The 14,135-nt window shown below is 32.8% G+C and overlaps 1 protein-coding gene across 12 annotated transcripts in view; it reads right to left on the bottom strand.

The window, feature by feature from the left end:
- Positions 1-14,135, bottom strand: part of LOC124538925 (trithorax group protein osa) — a 93,578-nt gene that overhangs the window by 69,273 nt on the left and 10,170 nt on the right. For all 12 annotated transcript variants that reach the window (XM_047116192.1, XM_047116191.1, XM_047116189.1 and 9 more), the window contains exon 2: positions 3,912-4,076. In XM_047116192.1, the coding sequence (XP_046972148.1) occupies positions 3,912-4,076 (165 nt within the window). The remainder of the gene's footprint in view (positions 1-3,911; positions 4,077-14,135) is intronic.

Genomic DNA, 14,135 nt, shown 5'->3' on the forward strand with positions numbered 1-14,135 from the left:
TTTAGGAGAACGCTTTTGATTTAAACTTCCTAGATAACTCTAACAACCGTAAGCAAAACGAATCATTTATTGAATACAGAAACCGGACATCAAAGTCATCGCAACATAAACGGTTACTGTTATAATAAATATTATGTTGAATAGATTTTTCGATCGCCTCTTAATTTTACGTCAAGGATTAGTCAGAACTTGGGTCAATAATGCTATGGAAATTTTATCAAAAATAAAATTATATTCTTTAGATAAAACACATGTCACGTATAAAACATTGGCCCAAAATGAAATAAATAATAGAAATTACTTTGTAGAAAAACCCGGCTGAGAACAGGTCAGGTTTCTTGTTAAATTTTATACAAAACGAGCGAATAGATTCATCAAACTGGTTTTAGGTCAAGAAATTTATTTAAATAGTTTCTCAAATCACTTGTATCCTGTGTTTAATTGAAGAGACAAATTAAAGAAAAAAAAAAGTTACCTCATCTACTTATACCTATTATAGACACGAACGTTTTACGCGCGTTACGCTTAAGCTTTTAATTAATCTATACTAATATTATAAACATGAATGTAACTCTGTCTGTCTGTCCTTTACTCGTTTATATCCACAGTACTAAACCGCATTGGAAGAAATTAACTATGAAGCAGGCTTGAACTCCAAAGGACATGCTACTTTTTATTTTTTACCTTGTACCGGCTAACGCGAAATCCGCAGGCAAGTAATAGTCATATACAAATAAAATAGAAAAGATTAAATTCATAGGAAAAGAAAACAAACAGTTGAATTTTTTCAAACGATTTAAAACACCGAATCATTGTTATGCTATATAAAAGCCATTCTCTAAGAATAAGCTACATCTCTCAAGAGTAACGTAATACCGAGTACGGCCACTGCTTCAAAATAGTGTTACAAAAAATTATCCCGCAGAACCCTTATTACTTTAATACAATATTGGCTTTCAAAGTGTATATTATTTCCTTAAAGGTACAAACCGAAGGGTTCCTAGTTTTAAGTTAATTACAAACTTGAATTTCGGAGGTAGACTTCATACCACCAGTATGAAGCTCATTGCTTTGAAATTAAGTTTCAATGTATATTATATCGAAAGTACATTACCTAAATACCTTTCAAAAACGTCATGAATATAAAAAAAACTATTTATATCGTAATATTAGGTACTAATTATCATTAAATATATTACAATAAATGTTAAACAAAATATCTTGTGAGAGTAATCGATTTCGTTTTGTATTATATAGAGTATAGACCATTCCTTTAAAAGTTATATAAAAAGGATACACGATCATTATTTTTACGTACGACCCTACTTGTAAAGTTCAGTCGTTTTAAGATTAGGGTACCGTTGAAAAGGTATTTGGAAATTGCTTTGAAATTTATCGATCAAGTATTAAGAAATAAGGATAAAACATGATAAATCGAATACTTTAAATTTCAGGTGTAAGCTGTACTAATTATATTGGATATAGTATAAATATAGGATTAAATATAGTTTCCATCCGCAGCTTCGTCGCGAGTGAGGGATGTGATGGGGGATGTTACAGGTAAATTCCGGGCTATAATCTATATCTGTGCCAAATTTCATTGAGGTCCGTTCAGCCGTTCTTGGCTGATTGAGTAACAGACAACCATTCATACGAACTTTTGCATACTTTAATCAGACTTATTTATATATCACCTTTAATTATATGGCCTACATATTGTATACTTTCACATTTACTTTACGCAGGCTATATAATTATAGGTGACCTCAAACATAATATTTTCTTATTTTAAGCGTGACTACCTATCAAACCTGTGTGTGACGTAAACAAGTCTAAAGTTTTAAACATTTTAATTATTGAATTAATAAAACCTTCATTTATTTATAAAAAAAAATTTTAGAATATTTTTTTCTGACAAAAATTTTAATCAATACTATTAATATATATGTAGAACTTGATCATAGAACGTTGAAACAAACTTAATGATGTTTAAAAAGAGTTATATACTCATAAGAATTATTGGAATTGAGGTCTTAACATAATACTTAATTTTGTATTTAAGAAAATTATACTTTTCTTGATGACTAGCAAAAAATTCCTTAGACCATACAAAACTGTTTTTTAATATTCCCATACCATAGAGGTAGATTTGCAATAAAATTTTCCACTTATTACTAGCCTACCAACACTTACCTACCAACGAAACCACAAAAATTGCATGTTTCTTTCCAAGGAACGGAAGGTCGGTAACGCAAAGTACAGGTAACGAGCAATGATACTATGGAATTAAGGTAACCGTTGGTGCTTTTAGTTATTTGCCCACGAGGTATGATTTCAAAACGACCTTGCGCATTGTCGGTTCATTTCTTAACACCGATTTCTAGACGAGTTCGCTCCAACAGCCCTGCTTCAAAACGTACCTCGGGCTTCGTTGCACAACGAGCTTACGTCAGCTAGCTCGCAGAACGGCTTACGTCATTCGAGCGTGATAGATTCAAGCTAAGATGAAGCCTATGCCTTCAGCTATATGGGCGTTGTTGCCGCGACGGGTGCTCTAGTATGATAGAGCGTTTAAGTTCACGTGAGTGGATGAGGCTGCGACGCCGCCGCGCCGCCGGCTCAACGATTCTGAGAAACGGTCGAGTCTCTCTAGTTTCGGACTTGAATATGAATCGTGTAATACGAACGTCTAAGAAGGTTATTTTGAGCGTTCTTTATAGACTTTTATTTTATACCTTAAAAGAAACTTTTAGATACATTCTGTGTTATCAGGCGGTATATTTGAGAATAATTTTGTTTTTTTAACTATTCCTTTGTTGAAACAGACATATAATAATATTTATTTAGTTTTCCTATCAATGTTTCCCATAGGTATGTGAATATCCAATAAACGACATTTAACTAACGACTATCGAAACATTATTTATGTAAGAAAATTTAATATAAATTGTAGTATAATATATAAATATATTCATACTTTATGAATATTTTATTGTAAATACAAAAGCAAAATTTTAAATATTTGAGCATTTCGTAATAGATCATTGACCTTTTACTACGTGATACATGACGTGCAATTGCTTGATAAAAAAAAAATATATATGACTAACTTTTTACATTATGCACTTAATAACAATTTGCTTAGCATTTCATTAGAAAATATTTTGTGTTGACTGTAAATATGAATAAAAATTAATTTCTTTAATAAATATTGATATGAAGCCACACATTCAACTTATGTCGGGGGTAAAATATCTCATAGCGAAGAAATGATTATTTTCTACGCGTTATTTGATTGTTAAATTATTTGACTATGATGTTTTTTCATAAATAATTTATCAATGTTTTCAATTTATCAAAATAATTTTATAAGTAAATAATTGAATATATGATAATAAACTGAAGGTGTCCAAAGAAATAATCAAGTTATGAAACTGAGCTATTAGTTGAAATATTTTTTTGTTATGTAACGGTACCTACTATAAGCGAGCAGTCAAAGGCAGATGTCGCAGTATCGAGCAAGCTCATAAAATGAAGAAAAAAATTGCATCATCGTATTTTCAATAAAAGAGGAGTTATTCAATATAAATATCTACTACCGATCGACTTTAGGAATTTATTCATTTTAGGTTTAAATATTCTAGCTTAATATGATATTTAACAGATATATTTAAGGCGACCACTACGTATCGTTGGAACAAAAATATTTTATTCAAGTGGATTCATACACCTGCACCTTTAAAACTTAATTTCGCATGTCTAGCGTACCAGCTAAATGTGAAGCTACCCTTTGATATTTACCTTATATGTAATTTGTGTAGCGTTAACTTTGATAGATTGCATTCGTTGTCGTCGAAGGTTAACTTATAATCTACATGGTCACGAGAAGGGAGGCTATTTGTTTGCATTACCTGGTGCGGTGAGAACGGTGGTCTCGAGTTGGGTGCGCCCGGTGGCCCCGGCGGCGGCGGGTACCGTGGCGGATACGAGCCAGGTGGACCGTATGCGCCCGGCGGCTGCTGAGGACCGCCTGGAGCGCCTGCACCGTATGGCGGACCACCGTAACCTCGTGGTGGCTGGAAAGAAAATATACATTTTCAATACAATCGTTACAATTTGTATTTTATATATTAAAGTAAAACCGACAGCCGAGAATAGCCCCCAGTCCCCTCAAAAAGTGGGAGCCTACTTATTATACTCTGCTTATTTGATTCGGTTTGATAGTCACTCAGAAAGTTCCATCCGACACCTGAAGATTTCCTTACGATATTTGTCATAACGAATACTAGCATCACTATTAGAGAACTTGAAAACTCAGAACTAATACCCCAATTTGATCTCATTATCCTTGGTAAAGGCAAACGTGTTCAACAGTGGATTGAACCCGTTTGCCTTAATCGATCGAACTTCAATTTTGTTTAGTAGTCTTTCGTCATAAGTAGATTAAAACATAAATTCTAATACAAAAGCGATACAATAAGATATCAACAGTGTTATCTCTTCAAATCGATAACTTGAAATCTGTATGGGATAAATTAATTAACCGATATTAGACTTTATTTTAATAAAAGGTATTTTATTTTAAAATTAACTTAAAAATAAATTCATCCTTGAACGGTATTTATACTCATAAGAATTTAGTAGTCTTTAGTGTTACGTTTTATTGAACTTGCATAACATTTAATAAACTTGCGTGTCTAGCTAATATAGATACACATTGATAAAATAAATAAAAAATACAACTCCAGTATAGGCCATACATAAAATAAAATATATAGAACTCATTATTGGTACATAAAATAAATTTCCATCTTTTATTTATATTGTATCTATATCATAACCGTTCTGAATTAAAATCATTCTCAAACAAAATTAACAAATATATATATATATATATATATATATATATATATATATATATTCCACCTAAACAAATAAAAACCTCAACTAGCTATGTATATCCGGTATCCGCCGCAGACACATTATATATCGATATAAATACTCATCATAAATTTAAACAACATCATTAACATAATCAATATGACAAATTATTATAAGTTCGATGTAATTGTTTTTTTTTTTTTAAAGATAAATTCTGCTAAGCCGATGACAAAAGACTTATTAATATAAAAGGTGACTAGCAGAATATTTTATGCGCGATTAGTTCAAACAACGCTGTGATAAAAACCTGCGAATTGACAATTGTTCAAATATGCTTCTGTTAATAACATTACGTCGATAAAATGTTCTTAGAACATTTTCTCTTCTCCATAATAGCTAAAAAATGTTAGACAAAACAATATTTGTCGCTTAGATTGTTTTCAATAAATTAACTTTCGTTTTAATGTTTATTGAAGATAAATCTATTTAGAACGAAGCTATTTTCCATGCATTAAATAAAATATTTTATCGAAGTTCGAATATCATTTATCAAAATCGGATAGAACAAATATTTTTCAATAAAATTGGTGAAACAAACCTAAAAGTTTGTTAAAAATATTATGTCAATGCGGCCGTAACATATATGCAGAAAGGATGTCATAAATATTAAAATAATATATTACAACTATTATCACAGATTATGTAAAAATATGCTGTAATAATTTTAGTTAAATAACGCAATTCTAAAATGTCGAATCCTCTAAAAAGGCAATAATCATGTTTCAAGTGAAACCCTTTATCTAACACGTTTCAGGCTCATCGTGACTATAAAAACAACACGCCTTTACTGTAATATCAATTTTCAGACAGATATCGCATCTAAATAATTGACGTCCAAAGTAATTCGCTGTGCCAACAATGCCGCCCGTTTCAGTTTTCAGCTCTCATTTTGTTCTATGATGAAAATTCAATTATTCCGTACGAGCCCCGCTCCGAGGCAAACGAGCGCCGAGAATCGGTCGGTACCCTTTGATCGAACGTTTTACATCTCGAAAGGACGGTCTCATACCGGAGGCTCTGGATCTAGTGGGACTAGGAGATATGAGGAGTTTGTCCGCCAATTAGACTTACATTTTTACGAACATTGGGGTGTTTTATGGCGGATTCAATGATTTATGAGGGCGGTGTGTTGTCGGGGTGCGGCGCGCGAGGGGTGGAACGAGGGTTGCGCAAGGCGCGGGCGGCGGGGCGAGGCGGGGGGCGGCGGCGCGCTATTGGCGGACACTGCATCGATCGCACGACGAGCTCAGAGCGGCCCGCCCGCGGCAGCCAGCCTCCACCTACGTTAATAAGCAATCATTCGACCCCGCGATACCTCAGCGAGTTTTCCGGACAGAGCTGGAACCACTGAGACGGGCCTCGTATCTCCAGTCTGTTGGAACAAAGAGCCACCGCATAGGGCGACATCCGTATTGATTTATGCAGTAATTGACCCGCGGGTAGGTGCGCAGCCCGCGCATACCTCCGCCCGCTACGCACCTATGCTGCCTCTACACGCACGTATCTCTATTATATGAAAGAGAACAATGCAATTGGTTCAATGTAACGTTATACGAATAAATCGACCTATTTTGTAAACGTAATGTATTTCAAGTAAATAATCCGTAAACAAAACGTATAAACATTCAATGTAGTAAAAACTCGCCCCAAATCTCGAGATCATAATCTTAGGTTAAAATAGGCCCGATGTCGCAGTGACCTATTGCCTCACAGCCGAGGCCTCTTCAAGTCTCATAAAAGTTCATTTAATGCGAGGGAGGATTTTTGTAAGGTTTTGAGACCGGTGGGGAGTTTCTCTTTAGAATGAAAACGAAACTTCAACCGCGATTCAAATGTAATACGTGTAATGTACGACGCATGAAATTAATATGAAATAGTAATTACGTAATTCGATAACGCTATACGATTTTCGCAAATTAATTTCTACTAACATATTGACCTATTTCAGTTTGAAAAATATTCAAATGTAAGACAATAACTATATAGTTTGTTTAACGTTTCGTACATTAACGATTAATAGTTTATTGAAACACGTGCATCCGTACAGATACTCGAGCGCATTATGCTTTCACAAACAATAGATACGATAAGGGTTTTTTTTTTATAATTGAATCATTCATTTTAACGTTAATTATGAATATTGCGATAAGGCTCGTTACTACATTATACTTGCGTAATTCGTTCATAATTCTTGTAACAATTTAACTACAAAGTTCAATCGCAGCGACCTTGTTACACAATCTTGTACAAGGTAATATCCTTTTTTACGTATTTTATAAATTTTCATTTAACAAGCTTGAATATTTTAAGAAGAAATTGTTCAAACATTTCTTTATTCAATAACAGTTACAAATAATATTTAGACATTATCTGTGTTTTTTTTGGAGAATTCAAACCGAATGTTATCGTGATTGCTATAAAAGTTTTACGCTATGACAAGACTAGTTTCAGAAAAAACAAAGATACTAAATGAAATTTTACGTCGTCAATATTTTTTGGTATGGCTTATTATGTCAACATAGTCCGGGACACCATTATCAAACCGAGTGTTTTAAAAGCAAACACTGTCGAATCTATAACATTCACTTGGAAACTTTGTACGTGAGATTTCGTACATCTCGAAATATACCAACTAAAGTCGACGAGAGCAAATATCTAATTTAAATAGAATGGACATTGTTACAAGTTTTAAAAAATAGAAAAAAATATTCCTCCTGATCTTTAACTTTAGTAATATTTCTTTGTTACACTGTATTTATTCATGACAAAATGTCTAAAACATTAACTTTAAACAATTCCTGTACATAAAACCGTACATTTATTTACGCGGATTTTGGACCAGCTTTTGTAGGTATCATATACCTATTTAAATAAACACATGAAAAACTTGAGTCGAGCGTGTGTAAAATACGGTACAACAGTACAGGCGGATAGATGATAAGCCTGGCGTGACACGCACTGATCGTATTATGTATATTATAATACTTATATTTTATTATTTCAAAACAAATGGGATTCAACATTGTATTGTGAAAAAAGGGTTTTCTACTAAATGTTGGGCTGAATGGATGCTAATTCATAGATGAAGACATTTGTATTGTTACTCATACCAATTTTAACATACCAACTACTCTTATACCCTGACGAATCAGTTACTCACTTTTTAATGAAAGAATGATTATAATCATTCTTTTATTTGTTAAATTTGTGAAATAATTTTTGGAGTAGCTTGATTAAATTAAAATTTTCCGTTTTGAATGAAATTATTCTTTGTTCTGTTGATGCTTTCTACGCACTGTGTTTAATATCGTCAAATGAAACAATCGCCGCTATGCTAGTTTAAATTGAATTTTGCAGGCAAATATCGTAAAAATAGTTATCTTATCAACCTGTTTCTCGTATCAATTATGTAGCAGACTTTATACAAAATATACTTCTTATATAAAGACGGTAAAAGACTCGTCATGCGACGAAAATTCGATGCAGTTTACAGATAATATAGAAATAGATTGATAAGTAATATATTTATTTCACTGTTCAATTTAAAAAATATAATGTTAATGTTTTCAAAACACCATTTAACATTCAATTACATGATATATTTTAATAATATTTGCATAGTTTAGCTAGTTAAAAAGCACATACATTCCACTGTACTTCAATTTATGTAAGAAGCAATTACATAAAATAAATAATAATCCACAATACCTTTGTTCTCAGGAAACTGACAAAAATATAGGCTGGACAGAGTATAGTAACATAATGGATCTCTTTAAATATGCTTATGAGTATATTGTTTCCAAGTAGTTATAATAAATTAAAAATATACTGCGGTATGACCGAGCAAATCAATAATATAAAAAGGAATACCAGCATCTTTTTTCCTTTCGAATTATGTTTAATTTTTTTGCAAATATTTCTATTCATATAAATAATCATATATCATAACAACCAATGTTGTTTTTATTCACCTATTACTTTGATAGTGCGATAAATCTTCTAGTGAAACCTTCACTATGACAAAAAGTAAAAAACATTAATAATATATTTAAGAGGTTGCTCAAGAGCTTTGTAAGTAAGCATTTTGGAATTGTTAAGTCAAGCTACCAAATTTAAATAGCCACTTAATTGACCTCTGTGCATAGATAACTTAAGGATTATTATGATCAATAACCCTCCTGCAAAATTCACGCATAAAAAAATTGTAAAAGATTGTCAAATTATTTTGCACTTGAATAAATTGGATAACAGCAAACGAAAGATGATCATCAGAGTAGCTCATAGTTTATATATTTTAAGTATTATTAGTAAAGTATTCATCAATATATCTCCAATCCATTTAAGAGAATAATCTCGAGTAACATCAGTTTTATCATATTAATTATTACATATTCCGGACGAGGTAATTTGCTAAATTATTTCAAATCGTGACTTGAAATTTATAAAACAAACTCGAAACCATTCATAACTTCATTTAAATAAACATTTCGACCTTTACCCGACTATAACTGTACATGAATGAAGTCAGTAGGAATGAGGCGGGCATATTTAATTAGATATAATATTCCGTGCCGGCAGCAACTGCATTGCATCAAACGCGAGTGCAAGTGCGAAGCAAACCGTTAGGAATGTGACCGGATTCCGAACGGGCGCGGCCGCGTCACTCGCATCACTGTTATGTCATTAATAACCTAAACAACTATACGTGTAATACATCTGTAACACGACCGTGTCCATAAATCTGTCTTCATTAATTCGGGCAGATTATTATCAATGCAAGCATTAAAAACATTTTATATCGCCTTTCTATTAACATATAACAAGGAAATTGATGTTTTTATTACGCCACCAACTAGATTAATGCAACTTATATTCAAATATCAATAAGACATAATATTTTATAGGTTAAATATCGAGATATATATTTGTTGATGTTTGTAGAGCAAGAATGCTTAACAAAAAATCGACCAAGTCATTATAGATCTAATCACATCCAAAATAAATTGTTAAATTTTTTACTGTCAACAATCTTAGTCATCTTATGAACAGTAAGACATCGTAGACAAAATTGTCTCATTACTAATGAAATTCGAAAATTTAAGGGGAATCGTGAGTGAATAAATAGACTTATAACTTGTTTTGAGTTTTTTTTTTATTGATTCTTCACGGTAGATTCTATATTCCGACGGTATTTAGTCTTCCGGTTTGCGTGAGAGTGAGTCAGGGTTACGAGCATTAGGGACACAACATCTTATCAATCTCAAGTTGGAGGATCGTTAGAGATGTAAGAAATTATTAAAATGTTTATGATGCCAATGTTTTTGGGCTAGCAAAATTCTATGTTACAAAAAAAAAAAACAAAAACGTTAAGAATGACAAGACATGAGGGAGGCTGATACCCGGCAGTAGGTGAAAAAATACTGTTTATATGTTTGTAGTCAATACATACAAGTTTACAAAATAAGAGTTACGCGGAGGAAATGAAATGTGCATTGAAGATTCCACTCGAAATATACACTAAGATTATGTTAAGCGTAAATTGTGAATATTTCCAGCAAGCATCAACTTGTGTTTAGATGAGTACAGCGATACCAACTTTAAGAGTTTGCGTTAAACTTGAGATGTTGCCAGACGCAATCTCAATCTTTTAGTGTTCTAACTTCATTCAAAGTTTACTTACCATATAAGCAAATCTATTTTTTCTTAATTAAATTCATCTCATTTGGAGCACATTAAATAACCAATAATCTTTAAATGTTACATGAGATGATACTCAAAACTCTTACTTGTAATTCAATGTTTCATTCGAGAGTTTAAAGATTTCTATAGTTGAAAACATTCTATATATAAGGAGGCTAAATGAAGAAGTCACATTTAATATCTGGTCTTACTGTTAATTGGAAATATGAGGAATGGATCAAGTCTCAAACAACAATAACAATGTTGTCAATGGGCAAATGTGTCCACTAACCATGGTGGTGGTCTATTTATTGGTTTTATTACATTTGTAATCTATGGTTATATGATTCCTATAAAGGTATGGGATTATAAATATTGTTCAAAGATAAGTTTATAATTTGGTCGTTGTTCGATTGCTATAATAATTAACATTGTTTTTTCTGTAAGTCCATATATTAAATAAGAAAACTAACACAAATTAATTTTTCAAGTCTGTGCGTAATTAAAGTTACAATAATAAATTCTCCCATTCCAAACTTAACTTGAACACGCACCTACATAAATTAACATCCGAATTATCTTAATTAATGATCCTTATTAAAGTTATAATCAATTTGATAACAAATGTACAACTTCAGAAGTATTCTTGTTACAATATTTTATGTAAATATATACCTTAAGTTAAGGTTCTAGATTGGGTAGCTTGCAATTGAATTCAACTACATAATCGATTCAGTTGTAATTTTGCACATATTAGGTTGGGAAAAAAGTCTTTTCGCATGTAGTATGTATGAACTTGTAATAAAATCTCTTTGGCTATACCATTTGTATCTGGCTGGTTTTGGTATCATTAAAAAGTTTTAATTTTAAAGAAGGCACTTCCAAATTAGGAATTTGTGTGATTTTCATTTGTTTTTGTTGTTGTTAAAATGAGTGAATCTAAAGAAGAAATTCGATACATTTTAAAATTTTACTATAAAAAAGGTAAAAATGCAACTCAAGCCGCGAAAAAAAATTGTGATGTTTATGGACCTAATGCAGTATCTGTGAGAGTAGCGCAAGTTTGGTTTAAGCGTTTTCAAGCCGGAAATTTTGATATCAAAGATGCATCTCGCTCTGGTCGCCCTGTTACGGACAAAATTGATACCATTTTTGAAAAAGTGGAGCAAGATCGGCATATTAGTAGTTACGATGTAGCTGAAGAACTGGCAATTGACCACAAAACGGTTTTGACTCATTTGAATAAAGCTGGGTACACAAAAAAGCTCGATATATGGGTGCCTCATGAACTCACTGAAAGAAACCTAATGAACCGTGTACTCATTTGTGATTCTTTATTACGACGTAATGAAACCGAACCATTTTTGAAGAAGCTGATAACTGGTGATGAAAAGTGGATCACATACGACAAGAACGTGCGAAAAAGATCGTGGTCAAAGGCCGGTCAAGATTCACAGACTGTGGCAAAACCCGGATTAACTCGCAACAAGGTAATGCTGTGTGTATGGTGGGATTGGAAGGGCATCATTCATTATGAGCTGTTACCGCCCGGCAGGACCATCGATTCAGAACTGTGTTGCGAACAATTGATGAGATTGAAGCAAGAAATTGAGAGAAAGCAGCCAGAATTGATCAACAGAAGGGGTGTGGTTTTTCACCATGACAACGCTAGACCTCACACATCTTTAGCCACTCAACAAAAATTACGAGAGTTTGGCTGGGAGGTATTAATGCATCCTCCGTATAGTCCTGACCTTGCACCTTCAGATTTTCATCTGTTTCGGTCTCTGCAGAATTCCTTAGGCAGTGTCAGGTTAACATCACGAGAGGACTGCCAAAACCACTTGTCGCAGTTTTTCGATCAGAAGCCCCAAAATTTTTACAGCAATGGGATCATGTCACTACCAACAAGATGGCAAAAAGTTATGGAACAAAATGGCACCTACATACTTTAGTCAAATGTAAATAAACTATAAAAAAAAACTTTTTGAATTTTCATATAAAATACGAAGAAACTTTTTCCCCGACCTATTACTTTTATCTTCGACAATACAAATTATTAGTTATAGCACATGAAAAAAGAAAGAACTAATTACTGAATTTTTTTATTGTTCGTCTTATTCGAATATATTAGGTGTTATAATGTTTTTTAGATGTGACGTTAAATTCAATTTAATAGCTTACAAAAACTCAGTGCCATCGTTTGTTACTTCAAATCTGTGTCCATATTCATGTAACTGAAAATTACCGAATCCCGCATTGACTGCGAGACAATGTTTTAAAAATATTTTTTCATTTAACTTCTTCAATCTCACGTATCAATGATTCTTTAGCTTTTAGAATGCGCAAATAGCTCTTTGCAGCACAATATAATTAAATAGATAGTTAATCGCACATAATCGAAACTAACTGAAATATACAAGACGTACTGAATCATCATCGGTAAATAAACTTGTTTTTAAAGTATAAATACCGATGAGCTTTGTCTAGTCTTGATACTTTTATATAGGGGGTCCATTGGACTTGGCATCAACATTAATCTCAAGAAATTCAGCCTTCTCGAATGGATGCATCGATTTACCAATATTAACCATTACTTTTTTAGATACCATTACATAGACTGATTATAGCAGCGCGTTTCGATGTCAGAATCAAACTTGAAATACAGTAGTCCGGTAAGAAAGATGTAGTTCTGATCTGTGAGATATGAAATATTTGACGATTATGATGAAATAAAACTGCTCGTAAGCAAGCCTACGAGGCATTTGAGATCAACATAAAATATTTCAGCCGTTATACATTTACCACCAAGGACGCGAGAGCTATATAAAATGTGCAAAAAGTAAACAGCGTATAACAGAAATGTTAATGACCTATGACTAATACAAGAGGCCGGTAATGTATGTATAATATCGACATTCGTACAAACAACAGTAGCTGTGTACGCTGGCGGATACGAGCAAACATTACATAACTCTTTGATTGTGTTTGTAAAAAGTTGGGGATTCCCTCAACTACACGCGCACCTTACACCGATACACTTGTGTGAGTGTAACCTTGCCTTCCTTTACATATTAAACGCCGTCGGGCTATCCCTTTGCGTATCTACAAAAAAGCCGAGCCATAACTGTATTGTCAGATGAAAAAGAGAAAATGAATGAGATGGGATTGACTGTTATTACTATTATTACTTTATTTCAATGAGCTCCTGCGAGAAACGATAAAAGGCTCGCTGACCGGTTTACTTTTTGTACTTGTTTGAGAATCAACAATGGAACGTAAACCGTATTCATCACATCTGTGCCGACCTCGGATGACACGTGCTGCCTTAAATAACCGTTTTAATGAATACACTAGTCGATTAAATGTTTCACAGACATATAACATGCAAACCGATTTCTCTATTTAAATAATAATAATAAACATCATAACTGTATCATAATTAAATTACACATGAATCATAAACGACTATTGAATTGAACACACAATGAAACATTCGCGACGACGTAAAGAAA

Source organism: Vanessa cardui, chromosome 21, assembly GCF_905220365.1.
Source record: "Vanessa cardui chromosome 21, ilVanCard2.1, whole genome shotgun sequence".
NCBI lineage: Eukaryota > Metazoa > Arthropoda > Insecta > Lepidoptera > Nymphalidae > Vanessa > Vanessa cardui.